The following is a 13479-nucleotide window of genomic DNA, read 5'->3' on the forward strand; positions in this document are numbered from 1 at the left end:
GACAATGTCCTCTTAAAATAGTGCAGCAAGCCCGCTACAAGGACATTCCAGATGGGGCGTCGTCAGCGGGCTGTGGTGGCACATGTCCTACCCGGAAGCCACGAAGCCATAGCCTGAGCTCCTTGAAGTCTGGGAGCCTCCTTCTGTTCACGGCCATTGTGCGTCCTGACTGATGGGAGTTCAGGGTTCGTTGGGACCGGCGCGCCGGTCCGGGAGTGCACGGTGCTGAGCACAGGACCGGACCCCAGGGCAGCATGCCTCAGCACAGCCTGCCCGTCAGCACCCAGGTGCTCTCAGCCTTGCGCACAGTGGGGATCCTGGCAGTCACGGCCCCTGAATTTAGGCATCCCAAACTGTAATGGACACATATGACATTGTGGGATTTTTTTGTTTTTTTTTAATGTTCTCAGCTTCGTCTTACTTATTTTTGGGTTTCAGTCATGCTTTTATTTATATGTTCTCGTAAAACATTTTCCTTTTTCCTCAGCTTTACTGAGGTGTAACTGACAAAATTATAAGATATTTAAAGTGTACAAACATTATGATTTGAGATATGTGTACATTGTGACTGAATTTCTCCCATCAGGTTAGGACATTGGGCTTTTATTATATATGCAGCCAAATGGGTGAGAGCCTGTACCCACTGAGGTGTGAAATTTTTTATTTAACATTTAAAAAGATTTTTTTTTAGTTGCACATTAAAACACACACACACACACAGGCTAGACTCAGTGTTCAGAATAAGATTTATTTTCTTGTTTCATTTTTGGCTCCTACCTATGCTGTTTGGTTCCGTCTCTGAATCGTTTGTATCATTGGCTTTGGAACTGGTGGCATTCTGAAATGTGACCACATTCATTCATTTTCACATCGACCGCACATTTGGTGTGGGCTTCTGTGTGCCTGGCGCTGTACTTGGCATTGTGGAGGAATCTCCATGTCTGGGGGCGGAAGTAAGAAAGACAGGATTATCAATGACTTCTGCACTAGGTGGGAAGAAGTGGGTGCCAGGGCAGGATGGTGGGTGCAGTGTTAGGGTTTCAGAAGAGAGAGGGGCAGCTTCTGGCTATGGTGACAATACAGACAGCTTGCATGCTGGAGAAGGTCGTTGGTTCTTGCAGGATGGTTACAACTTGCCATGGGAGATTTAGCATAGAGAGGTGTTCTAGGGAGAAGGACTTGTATGGACAAAGGGGTGGATACCTGGTGCTTAGCTGGGCTTGATTGAGTGTAGGGTGAATCAGGGCAAATAATGAGGAATCAAGAGGGGAAAGAGAACGAGGACCGAGCTTGGAGAGTGGCCCCTGTGTGCGGGGTCAGCGTCTGTCTTGTTGGCAGACATGAACCGGCACCCAGAACAACTCGGTGTAGACAACCCACCCATATGTTTGAATGACGTGTGAGTTTCTTATTGACAAATTTTGTGGTACTTTCTGGGCAGCAGGTTTTTATGCACATAATTCTGTTATGTTCATATCTCTTAGGTTTAAAATAGCTGTGATGTGCCACTTTTCTCTTTGTGCTAGAAATCGAATGAAGCTGTGTATTATGGCTTAGAGGTTCTGAAGTCTCCTCTGTGTCTGTATGAAACTCAAGCTTATGGGTTATGGCCTGAAGGCCTGAGATGCCCAGCATGGCTGTCTCCAGCATTCTGAGATGTCTAAAGGGCTCGTGCTGTACAGCTCGAATTTATCTCCAGTTGCCTTCCTAGAGGAACGTGGAGAGTGGCTTGTTTCAGCATTTTAGCGAGCATTACTTCAGATAACCTGGTTAACCCGCGGCCTCCTCTTGTCATCTCTTGCAGATGGTCACAAGAACAAAGAAAATATTTGTAGGCGGATTATCTGCAAACACGGTGGTGGAAGATGTGAAGCAGTACTTTGAACAGTTCGGCAAGGTAAGTGGTGCATGGGGCTGGCTGCCACAGCGGCCCCTCCCTTTGCCACAGCTGCATCCTCAGGAACCTTGTCCTTGAACTTGGTCGTCAAGATTTAAGTGAAATCTGTCAGGAGCTGACATGGAAGGTCGGCATGGGGCCCCACGTGCCTGTAGGAGCAGACAGAGTGGCCTTTCAGTGTGGTTTTGCTGGCCACGTGGGGCCTGGGCTGGGAGCTGGTGGTGGCAGTGGCTGGGGAGGGATGCGGGGCTGTGACTCACAGGCCACCGGAGCTCCCGCAGAAGCTGTTAGAGGCCTGTGAGTCGGTGGTGGGCTTCATTCTGTGCCTTTCTGGAAGATGCATGAAGAGAGGAGGCTCCCTGGGGTCCTTTGCTGCTGAGCCTTCCCCTGTCAGATGCCCAAGGAGACTCGGGAAAGATGCTGGGCCTGTACCTGTCAGAACGTGTGTGAGACAGAAGTAAAATGATCCCCTGGGCTCTGTTGCTGGACCAGGCTGGGAGCAACGCAAAATACCCCACAATCAGCCAGGAACCGGAGTGTGAGAGTGTGTAGGTTACAGACAGAGTCAGCAGATGGACAGACAGGCTATGCAACCATGGGCGATGTGCTTAATTCAGCCTCTCTCTAGCTGGTGGGGGAGCAGGTGCCTTGAAAAGTAGCGTTCCTCTGATGGCCGCATGGTCCCTGGGCTCTCTAGCTGGTGGGGGAGCGGGTGCCTCGGAAAGTAGCGTTCCTCTGATGGCCGCATGGTCCCTGGGCTCTCTAGCTGGTGGGGGAGCGGGTGCCTCGGAAAGTAGCGTTCCTCTGATGGCCGCATGGTCCCTGGGCTCTCTAGCTGGTGGGGGAGCGGGTGCCTCGGAAAGTAGCGTTCCTCTGATGGCCGCGTGGTCCCTGGGCTCCGACATGGCAGCCTGTGGGGGAGCCTGGCCTTGCTGGCTTTGTGTGCTACCCTCTCTCCTGGCTGCCATGTCCCGGGAGGCTGGCAGCTGAGTGGCCGCACTGGCCATCTGCTTCCCACATCTTTGAGTCGCTGTGGATGTTGCCCTGGGAGTCCAGGTGTGTGACGGTCTCCCTTGCACAGGTCTGTGTCCCTGCTGCCGGAGGGCTGATACGGCAGAGGGGGAGAGGACACCGCGCCTTGACGGCTGTTGTGCTTGCCCTGGGTGGTACCAGGCACTGCTGCCCACTGACCTCTGTGAAGGTTCTGCGCTTTTATTTGTTTGCTCAAGGTGATGGGTGGCTCGGACCTCATCCCCAGGTGTGTCTAGTTGTGAGCTGCTGTCTGGAATGAGGGCCGCGGTCACTATTTAGCTTCAAAATGGAGATTTTTCCCATCCCTGGTCATCATCAGTTTCTGCATGGATGGGAGATGTGCCACAAAGAGAAACCAGGCTCCTCCAGCCCAGCTTGGTATTCAGAATGGCACTTAACTGCCCTTCCAGTAGCTTAGGAAAGACACCTTCCCCACGGCACCATCTTGCATTGCCAGTTGGGGGCCCATCATTCTGGCCAGTTTTGCAGAATAGCTGAGTACTTTGGTGACCATGTACTTCTCTTCAAGACTCATTGAAAGCACCAGGGGGGATTGGTCCACTGCCCAGCCCCACCCTGCCTGTGGGGAGAGACTGGAAATAATGAAATGAGACAGGTCCAGCTTGTCTAATGGAAGGCTGGGGAGTGTTCGCCCCTTTGCTAGGGTTCTGCCTCAAACAAGGCCAGGAGCAGTGTTTGCAAACGTGAGGTGGGATTTCTTTTTTGAGCCATAAACTGGCATCTCATGGGCCTCTTTGTGGGTGTCAGGGAAGTTGGGCTGTGAAAGTATTCCAGACAGGCCGGTACCTGCCGCACCTCTGCGCGCTCCCACCCCCGGGCTTCTCTCTCTCTCGTTTTTCCTTTCTCTCTTTCTTTCTGTCTCTCTGTCTTTTTCATTAACACTTACAGTTGGGACCAGTATGCCAGCAGTGGGAAGCTCTGCAGGCTTTGGCTGGGCCCTCGGCCGCGACTGTCCCTGCCCTGAGAACAGTTGTCCCCTTGTCAGGGAGGCGTTCACAGACCATCTTCCCTGGCGGGGCGCGCGCTGCGTCTGAAGCTGCTCGGTTAATTTAGCAGTAATATTTGTAGATTCCAGCAGGATGTGTAAACTCATCAGGTGTTTTATTAAAGGACAAAGGAAGCTTTTGAATATATCAAAACCATAACACTTTCTACGCTCCTGTTTTAGTAGCTTGTTTCATACACGTGCTCTGTGCATTATCTGGGTCTGTCTTCAGAGGGGCTTATTCCTCCTTGTGCTGGTGGCTGGTGTTACGTTCATGCCCCCTTGGGCAGGGCCCATCACCTCGCGGGATTCTGGTAATTCATGTGGGTCCAGAGCGATCAAAAGAGAGGAGACCACGTTGCTGAGCCTTAAGGCAGTGAGTCAACCTAACGGCAAATCAACAAACTGACTCTACCCTTCAGTAGTTTATATTCTGGTTGAAGAAGACCAAACACACACACACACTTGTGTCAAGCAGACTCACACACTTGTACACATTCCCATCTGTAAAGTTGTTTGGGGCCCTTTTTAGTGGTTAATGGCAAATTAGCGAGGTGGAATTTATTAGTGAGTACGTACTGTGTTGGGTCCTGGGCTAGGCCATTGACTTTATTATCTTATTTAATTCTTCCCTGGGAGGATAGTGGGGGTACTGCCCATTTTGTAGCTCGTTGAATGGAGTCTAGGCGGGATTGAGTCTTTGACTCAGGGTCACCCCCAAAACGTAGAACTGAATGCAGACTTCCCCTCCAGGCTTGTCTGATAACAGAACCTGTCCCAACCTTGGATCGATCCACAGAATGGGCTTAGGTTGGGGAGGATGCAAAAGAAAGGAAGAGACTGTGTCCCTCCACAGGCTAGGGACAGTGCTGAGAGCTGGACATAAGTCGCCTCATTTCATCTGCACGGTGGATTTTGGTATCATCCAGCCCTTTGACAGAGGTGAGCAATAAGGGTCAGGGAGGTTAAGTCTCAAGGAAGGTCACCAGGTAAGGCAGGATAACAGCCAGAATTCACACCCTACCTCCTCCTCCTCCACATCCAGAGCTTTCCATCCTTCCAAGCCTCCATTTGGGGCTTGCCATACGCGCTTTAGGTTTCCCTCGCTGTCATTCCTCTCTCCTCTCCCTCTTCCCATCGTGCCTGAGGTGGCAGCTGCTTCAACTGTTTATTTCAGGTGGCAATCAAGATGGGTAAGACTGCTATCATGGGGCTGAGCTAAGGGAGTTTAAATATGTCATTACTGTAAGAGGAGTGGGTGCAGAGTGACACACCGAGAGCTTTAAATAACTCAAATTGGAGGTTTGTAAACCCTTTTGTGCTTTTCTCCCACCTTCCTCCCAGAAACTTACCCCCACCCCCCTGGTTAGGGATGTCATTACTTGTTTATATTTAAGATGAGCTTATGAAGTGTGGCCATTGGCCTAAGGATTCTGCTAACTTGGATGGTCATCCTTGCCCCCTGGGTAGCTCTTCTGACGCTGTCATTGGAGGAAGGTAAGGTAGAAGTATTCCAGGCCCTCATGCTGGGCGTGACTGTGCAGTGACCCCACTGTGACACCTTAACAGGCCATTTCTTTCCTGGCCTCGGTTTCTCCTCTAAGGGAGGGAGTTGGAAAAGTTGTAAAGGGTCAGATAGTAAAAGTTTTTGGCTTTGGGGAGCATATGGTCTCTGTCACAACTGTTTACTTCTGCTTTTGTATGGAGGAAGCAGCTATGGCCAATCCATAATTGGATGTGGCTGTGTTCCAATAAAACTTTATTTATAAATACAGGTGGTGGGCCACATTAGTCCTGTGGGCCATAATTTGGCAACCCCTGGACTAAGTTATTCCTAGGGTTGGTTTCAAGCTTGAAAACTCAATAATCTAGAAAGTGTGTTTAAATATACAGGGGCACCTGGGTGGCTCAGTTGGTTGGGCGTCTGCCTTCAGCTCAGGTCACGATCCCAGGGTCCTGGGATTGCCCTGCATTGGGCTCCCTGATGAGCAGGCAATCTGCTTCTCCCTCTCCCTCTGCCCCTCCCCCTGCTCGTGCATGGTCTCTCTCTCTCAAATAAATAAATAAAATCTTCAAAAAAATTAAGCATACGTAAGTGGATAAATGAATAGATACAGGTATCTATTTACGGTATCCATAGACTGTAACCAAAACAAGATATTATCAATAGTAATGCGCATGGTATAATAAGTGAAACAGTCGTAACTGTGGTAGAGTTAATTTCTGGACTGCAAGATGCAGGAACAGTGAAGGGATTCTCTATTTGGAAAAAGCTGCTATTTATAAACCAGAATCTTCATCCTATGAGTAAGATCCAGGGATCCGTAGAGTATTTCCAACTCCTTATTACATGTGCTAGATCTAAATTAATGAAGGCTCCGACTTTGTGAAGTTCAGGCTTTACTACAAGGATTCTTCTGCTGAGAGTTGATGTTTCTGACTTTGAGGGATGTGTGCTTTGTGTTGAGCTTTTTGATGCATTTTAAAATCTGATTCTCAAGGCTGTCAAGCAGGATAGGTGGGGGATCTATCATGTAGATGCCCAGACTGATGTGGAGCAAGGTCCTGAGCTGTCCGAGATCACACAAGCCCATGCTGGGGAGAGCCCAGACAGTCGTTCGTTTTTGTACCATCTAGCCTCTTTTCGCCTTTTATAAAAACCTCATCTCCTACTTTACCACGAAGCAGCCCTACACTCCGAGGGAGCGGGTTTTGTTCATTTGTCAAGAATGTTGATGTACAGTAATTTATTTCACTGCGTCAGGTTTCCTAGTGGACGTTATCTGTGCTCACGATTTTCATACGTCCAGGAATGATGTATGCAGGCCATTCCGGAAAGTGGCACGTGAACGATGCTCTCGGTAGGCACGTACAGACCCAGACAATCGATCGGAGGGTTCGCCACCCTGCTCCCCGCATAGCCATCCGGAAGAGCCCAGCTTGGTAATTAAAAAGCACTGGGAGCAAAGAAGCTCCATGTGCGTGGGTTTCCTCCTTCTCCTCTTTCGGCCCCTCCTTCAAGTACCGGTTCCTTAAATTCTCACTTATAGGATTTTGGAGATCAAAAAGAGGCCTTTAAACCTAATGAATTCTCGGCTTCGTCCCGGATGGAGCAGTTCTGCACCTTTCAGCTGTTCACCTCGATGATAGGGCTGCTCAGTGCTGAGCTCACTAGGTAATTCTCACTTTATAGAACTCCTGCGAAAGCAAAGCAGCCCGCATCTGGAGGCTTCCAATTATACTTCACATGGTGAACTGTGTAATTAGTTTGGAAGACTTACGCTCAGTCGTTGGTTTATCCTAATCGGCTTTGGCTTTCCCCACCAACAAAGTGAGCTTATTTTGCTAAGCTGAAACGACTCTGCACCCTTTGTTCCAGCCTTTTATTGTCTCATTCCTTTCATTCTGTTTTACTGCCAAAGTTCTGTTTCATTAGGCCTACAAGTCATTTCCAATTCAGTGGGCTGCTACAATCCGGCCTTTATCACTCGGCTGCCCTGGTTCCCATGTCCCTTCTGGGCCAGTGCCCGAGTTTGCGGTTTGACATGAGGGCTTTAACCCCTTCCTGGGCCAGCCCCTCGCCGTGGTGGAGGGCAAGAGGAGAGGCCTTCTTGGAAACGGGTTTGGAGAGTTAGAGCTCTTTAGGTCCCATCAAAGGGGAGCCCCGTGGAAATGAGGTGGAAAGGGTCCTTTGGAGTCCTTTTGTTGGAGTGGGGTTGTGTGTGGGCCTCTAAAAGTGAACTTGAGCTATGGAGAATGGTGCTTGAAAGCTTTTGGAGAAGAAAAATTGAAAACAAGAATGAATTGGCTTTTTAATATGGTGGGGTCTTTTCATTTCTCCTGCCTGTGTGAGGGATGGTCGGAGGGCGCCCTCGAAGGAGGTGTGTTTGACACAGATGCTTTCCTCGCTCCGGGTTTTGTGTGCAGGTAGGGTGGTCGTGGCCGCTGCTCAGATAGTCCTTTTGATACTGCATGTGTGAGGAGAGGAAGAAAATCTTAGAAAGCCTTTGAAATTTGAAAGGCAACAGATCCGGGAGAAAAAAAATAAGCAACTTCACCATGTTCCTGACGGTGGACTGTGATTCTGAGGTAATGTTTTATCACTTCCAAATGTGTGTTGTAGATAAATGGAGCTCCACGCGGTGTGTGGTTCGCTCAGACCAGGCCTAGAAAACAAAAGTTCCCGTCTGTCCTTTGTGGGCACCAAAGCTCCCAGGAGGCGTTTGTCTTCTGAAGTGGTTTGTCCAGGTGGACCAACTGGAAAGTGGCCAGTGTGTCCACACCTCGCCTGTCCTCTGCTCGCCTTTGCTCTGGAGAGCCTTGATGTTCCTCAGACCTTGAGTTACAACTGTGGAGTGGACCAGGAAGGGGCCCCGTTGCTCTCCCCTCCCTGACTGGCCATGCTGAAGGCTACTTTTGTGTTCAATTTTCTTTCTGTAATAGCCCAGAACAAGGCCAACACTGTCCTCATGTTTTATTAATTCTCTGTCTGGTTTGTGTCAGTCTCTCCCTTCGGAAGTGTGTCATACGGGGGAGGGGACTTTATTTGCCCTCTGACCCCTGGCTGAGCTGCTGTGTGCAAAGAGCGCCAGTTAGCCAGCAGGAGAACCTCCCTCATCGGCCTGCCTCAGCTTCCTAGGCCAGGTGGCACGAGCAAACAAGCAGTACCCACAGGTAATGTGATCCTTGGGCTTTGCAGGTGAGCCCTCCTACCCAACAAAACAACGTTGTGTTTTCCCAGTGAACTTTTCCTCCATAGACTGATTTCTGCTACAGCCAGCAGAGCAAGGCGAGTTCGAAATTAATTGAGCGCTCCAACCTCACAATCTAACTTCTAAGTCCTATCTTTGTGTTTTTTTTCTTTTCTTTTCGTTTTTCTTTTCTTTTCTCTTGCTTAAAAAAAAGGGGCTCCTGAAATAGCAGGTTTCTAGGAAAACTTCACATTTCCTTTTTAGTGTATAAAATATAGCCAGCTGTTGTTGGGCAAATGCATCAGACATTATTATTGCTCTGTTAACAGTGTTTTAAAATATACAAATAGCAAAACAGGGTGCCTTCTGGGTAGCAAGCTGGGGAAACTTTGAGATGATGCTAATCGAATTCCATGCTTCACATGCATAGTACGTAGAGGAACCAGGCCCGAACTTTCTGGCATAGCTGTAGAACTGTGCTTTCCCGGGATGGTGGAGCTTAATTCCATTTTTCTAGGGGACTGAGAAGTGGAAGGCCCAGGACAGGGGAGGCCCGGGGCAGGAAGGAGTTAATGAGCCTGGGAGGGTTGATGGGGAAGGGGTGTTAAGCACTTCCACCAGCTCACCTTCTCAGAGCCCTCCTGGCAGCCTCTGCAGTTGTCACTTACAATGGAGTTGTTAGCATGAGAAAGGACGCCTTTCTCCCCCCTGGACGTACTTCAGTGGGAACTGCAAGTGTCTGAGAAATCGTGGTTCAAGCTTGTGCCAGTGGGTGCAAGGAGTGCTTCTTACGGAAGAGAAAGCTCAGTTCATTGAGACTTGGCATAGAAATGGAATTCCATTGTTTGGTGGAGTGAACATTGATATGGAGATTCCTGCCCACCCCCCACCCGGTCAATTGGATACCCCATTACATGGGTCGTGTATGCTTTTCTTTTCTTTCTTTTTCTTCTCCTTTCCACCCCCCCTCCTTCTTTTGTCCTCTGAGAATTAGTCTCTCTGTAGAAGGGCCGGATCTGTCAAGTTACCACCGTCTAAATTTTTACAGCTCTGTATATTCAGACTCGGTATTTGTGAATTAGCTCAAAGTCGGCTGCCAATTGGGGCTTTATTTACATTCGAAGCCATAAGAGTGAGAGCCCCAGAAAAATGTTAATATGCAGGAAGAGGCAGAAGGGTTGAGTTTCTGACTGTTGCTAACCTCACCACTGCCTTTAAAACCAATCATGAGGCACACGGCTGATATTTAATAGCTTTTAGCTGATTATTTTTCTTCTCCTCCTCTTTCTTTTCTATCCAAGTTGACCTGGGTGTACTTGAGCGGAAATGAAGTCATCCAAATGCTGAATTAGAATAATCACAGGCCTCGGAGAATGAAATGGAAGCAGAGATTAAATGGTAGAGGGAAAACTGGCATTAATAAGCACCAGGAAAACTTTGCATAAAATAAATAGGAGATTTGATAGATTGCATTTGTATATCCCGTTTCCATTTTTCTCCACTTGGTGCTGTCCTCCTAGAGTCGAGTCCCTGGCAAAGTGGGATTTGTTTCGCTCTGAGTCCACATACCTTCCGCCGCCCTGGTGATGGTTCTTTCTTCTTTGTGGGGCGTTTGTGTGATGAGGACGTCTCCAGGATGGAAGAATCTGGGTGGAGGGGCCGTTGCCGGGAAGAGTTGGGTGATTACTTGTTGCCAGTGAGGGGCGGGGGGCGGGAGGCAGCGCACTGCGGGCAAACAATGAATAGTATTGATGGATTCCTGATTGTGGGGAGAAGAGCAGGGCTGGATAAGGGTAGGGTGAACAGCTGTCCTGCTTTGCCTAGGACTGAGGAGTTTCCAGGAGCTCCGGGCATACAGACCGGAATGAGTAGGTCACCCTAAATAAACTGGAGGTGGGGAAAGTGGAGATACTTGGGCTGCAACTCCTAAAGGGGATGAAACCTTCTTGGACCACCTCCAGGGAGATTTAAATATTCCTTCCTGTGTGTTCCAGAACACAGACCCATTTTACAGTCTGCCTTCCTGATTGCACTCAACCACTGGGGGCAGGAGGACACAGGACCTGCGCTTCCACTGGCCAGTAAGTGGTAAGGGAGCAAGCAGCCTGTGGAAGGCAGGACAGACAGACAGACCTGCAGACCTGGGGCAAGGGACGGCTGGTAGGGTAGGACCCTTTGGGCTCCTATTTGAGCTCCTACTTGGGGATTATTTCGACATCTCTTGAAAATAAAAAAATTCTGCCCCGTGTCTCAAAAAGTGAGTTCCTTGTAGTTAAAGAGCAAAATGAGGATTTAATTCGATTAAAAAACCCAGCAGAGCGGTTTGTTTACAGGAAGTTGTTTTTAGGTGGTCTGTAGTAGAAGATGCAATTTGCACAATCGGATTAGTTGTAAATCAGAGATTTTTGGTCGTTGAGGTTGCTAACCGTCTTTTAGGATTGGCAGGAGAGGTAAATATTTTCAGACTTGCTTATTGTTTGCAGACTGTTAGTATTTGGGAAAAAACAAAACAATTTAGGGGGCTTTTCACTTTAGGGAACATAAGAGTATGGGCTGACCAGAGGTGGCCTTCCCGATCTCATTCTCAGCTGTCTTAGGGAATGGTAGAGGGTAGGGTGAGTACCAGGCAGAGGCACGCTGGAGGAGCTGGTGAGGGACTTGGCCGATTCTCTAATATGGAAACACGTTTGTTTGATTTTTATCTTTTAAAAAAAAAGACTACCCCATTTTCTTTATTGATGTATTTTTTTTTTTTTTAGGTTTTATTTATTTATTTGAGAGAGAGAACACAAGCCAGGGGGAGAAGGAGAGGGAGAAGCAGACTCCCCACTGAATAGGGAGCCCAATGAGGGGTTTGATCCCAGGACCATGACCTGAGCTGAAGGCAGACGCTTAACCAACTGAGCCACCCAGGTGCCCCGATACAGTGTTTTAGTAGCAAAAACGGAGGGCTTTTTGGTGTCGTAGCTCTTCCTTCCAGCTAAGTTGGCATCTGTGCTTGGATTCAGAGATTCCTGTTTGCTGACAGCCTTTAAGTGTCTTTTGACTTGTCTCTGTCCAAACAGCCCCGGGCTATGAGGAGGGCAATCTCGGTTTCAGGTTAGGAGAGGTGCGCTGGGAGAGTTTAAGTGACCCACCCAGGACCATCCTTGGTATCGCAGTAGGGCCAAGGTGCAGAGGTCCTGCTGTCTGCTCTCCCACCTGAGCTGCTCATGCAGGGGCCGCACCCTCAGGTGGCTGGGTGCCGGGACCGGCAGCGCGCCGTGCCGTAGGGTACGGTGGCACCTCTTTCAGGAAGTGATGACTTTATGGTTGTTTGTTTTCGGCATATTATATTAGAAGAAATATTATGGCACAGAATGTAAAATTTGCATAATTGTGTTTGAAAAAACCGTGAGACTTGGAGACATTTCAGGAGAGCTGCTGGCGACATTAGCCCCTGTCCCCAGTCATTCTGGGTTGTCCCATAATTTACTTGACCATTAGGAGTACTTGGGTAGAAACATTGACAATTACTACTGTTTAGCGTAGGGGTTGGCATACTTTTTCTGTAAAGGGCCAGATAATAACTATTTTCGGTTTTGTGGCCCAGATGGTCTCTCTCAACCATTCAACTCTGCCACTGTAGCGTGAATGACAGCAGCCATAGACAGTATGAAAACAAATGGTTGTGGCTGTGTTCCAATAAAACTTTATTTACAAAAACCAGAAGGCTGCTGGGTTTGGCCCTCAGCCACAGTTGCCGATCCCCTGGGTTAGCTTATTGCCTGGCATGAAATTTTTATACTCGGACTGTCTGATAACCAGATTCAGCTTACCTGTTCATTAGCTCTGTAACCTTGGGCAGGTCATTTAACTTCTGTTCGTTTGTTTATCTGTAGAATGGAAATAAGGATGGTACTTATCCCATAGGATTGACATGATGATTAAATGAACTAATACATAGGGACGCCTGGCTGGCGCAGTTGACTGAGCCACCGACTCTTGGTTTCAGCTCAGGTTGTGACCTCAGGGTCATGGGATTGGGCCCAGCGTTGCACTCCATGCGGTCAGTGCGGAATCTGCTTGGTATTCTCTCTTCCTCTCTCTCTGCCTCTCCCGCTTGTGCTGTCTCTCTCTCTCTCAAAATAAAATAAATAAATCTTTAAAATAATAAATGAACTAATACCTACATCATAAATTCTTAGCTTTCTGCTAGAAACCGAGCACGTGCCTAATAAATACTAGAAATACCAGCTGCTCTAGTTTTTGTCCTCTGAGACCCAGGTTTTGCCTCTCCCGTCCTGTCCAGCAGTAGCCCTGACTTTGGTGCATGTGCGTGCACGCATGTGCAGGCCACGGGCTCTTCCATCTTTCCCATCTGTCCTCTGGATGGGCTTACCACTCAGTGGGCCCACCCACCTTGGGGATAACACACATTGCCAAGTCTTTCCTGGATCCTCTCTGCCTAAAGATGGAGATTCAGTGCCTTGTGATTGTCGGCGGCACGTACCTCCAGTTCATTCCAGCTACCCTGGTGCTTCCGGTGTGTGGAATTAACCTCGAGTTGCTCGGGCTTTGATGGAAGATGTTGAACTGACATGGGCCAAAAGAGAATTCTTTGGGTTGGAACCCTAGCTGAGCTCTTTAAACTTGTTTGAAATAATTAACTTTTGTGTGTATGTGGTGGGGGGTTAGGAGATAGTGTCTGGAAATTGTCCTAATATCGCTGATGTTTATCAAAATATATTTATATATATTGATCCACTGACCTATTTATTGAGTTTATTTAGCCTTTTGTGAGAGCTTTTTACATCCTCATTTAAGTTTTCTTTCCCTTTCCTGTGATTCTAATAAGCTTGTTTTTCTGGTTT

The 13479-nt window shown here is 48.4% G+C and overlaps 1 protein-coding gene across 5 annotated transcripts in view; it reads left to right on the forward strand.

Moving 5' to 3' along the window:
- Nucleotides 1-13479, forward strand: part of MSI2 (musashi RNA binding protein 2) — a 387381-nt gene that overhangs the window by 128431 nt on the left and 245471 nt on the right. For all 5 annotated transcript variants that reach the window (XM_040640878.1, XM_040640877.1, XM_040640879.1 and 2 more), the window contains exon 6: nt 1805-1897. In XM_040640878.1, coding sequence (XP_040496812.1) covers nt 1805-1897 — 93 coding nt within the window. The remainder of the gene's footprint in view (nt 1-1804; nt 1898-13479) is intronic.

The sequence above is a fragment of the Ursus maritimus genome, unplaced genomic scaffold (assembly GCF_017311325.1).
Source record: "Ursus maritimus isolate PB19 unplaced genomic scaffold, ASM1731132v1 scaffold_24, whole genome shotgun sequence".
In the NCBI taxonomy this organism is placed as follows: domain Eukaryota; kingdom Metazoa; phylum Chordata; class Mammalia; order Carnivora; family Ursidae; genus Ursus; species Ursus maritimus.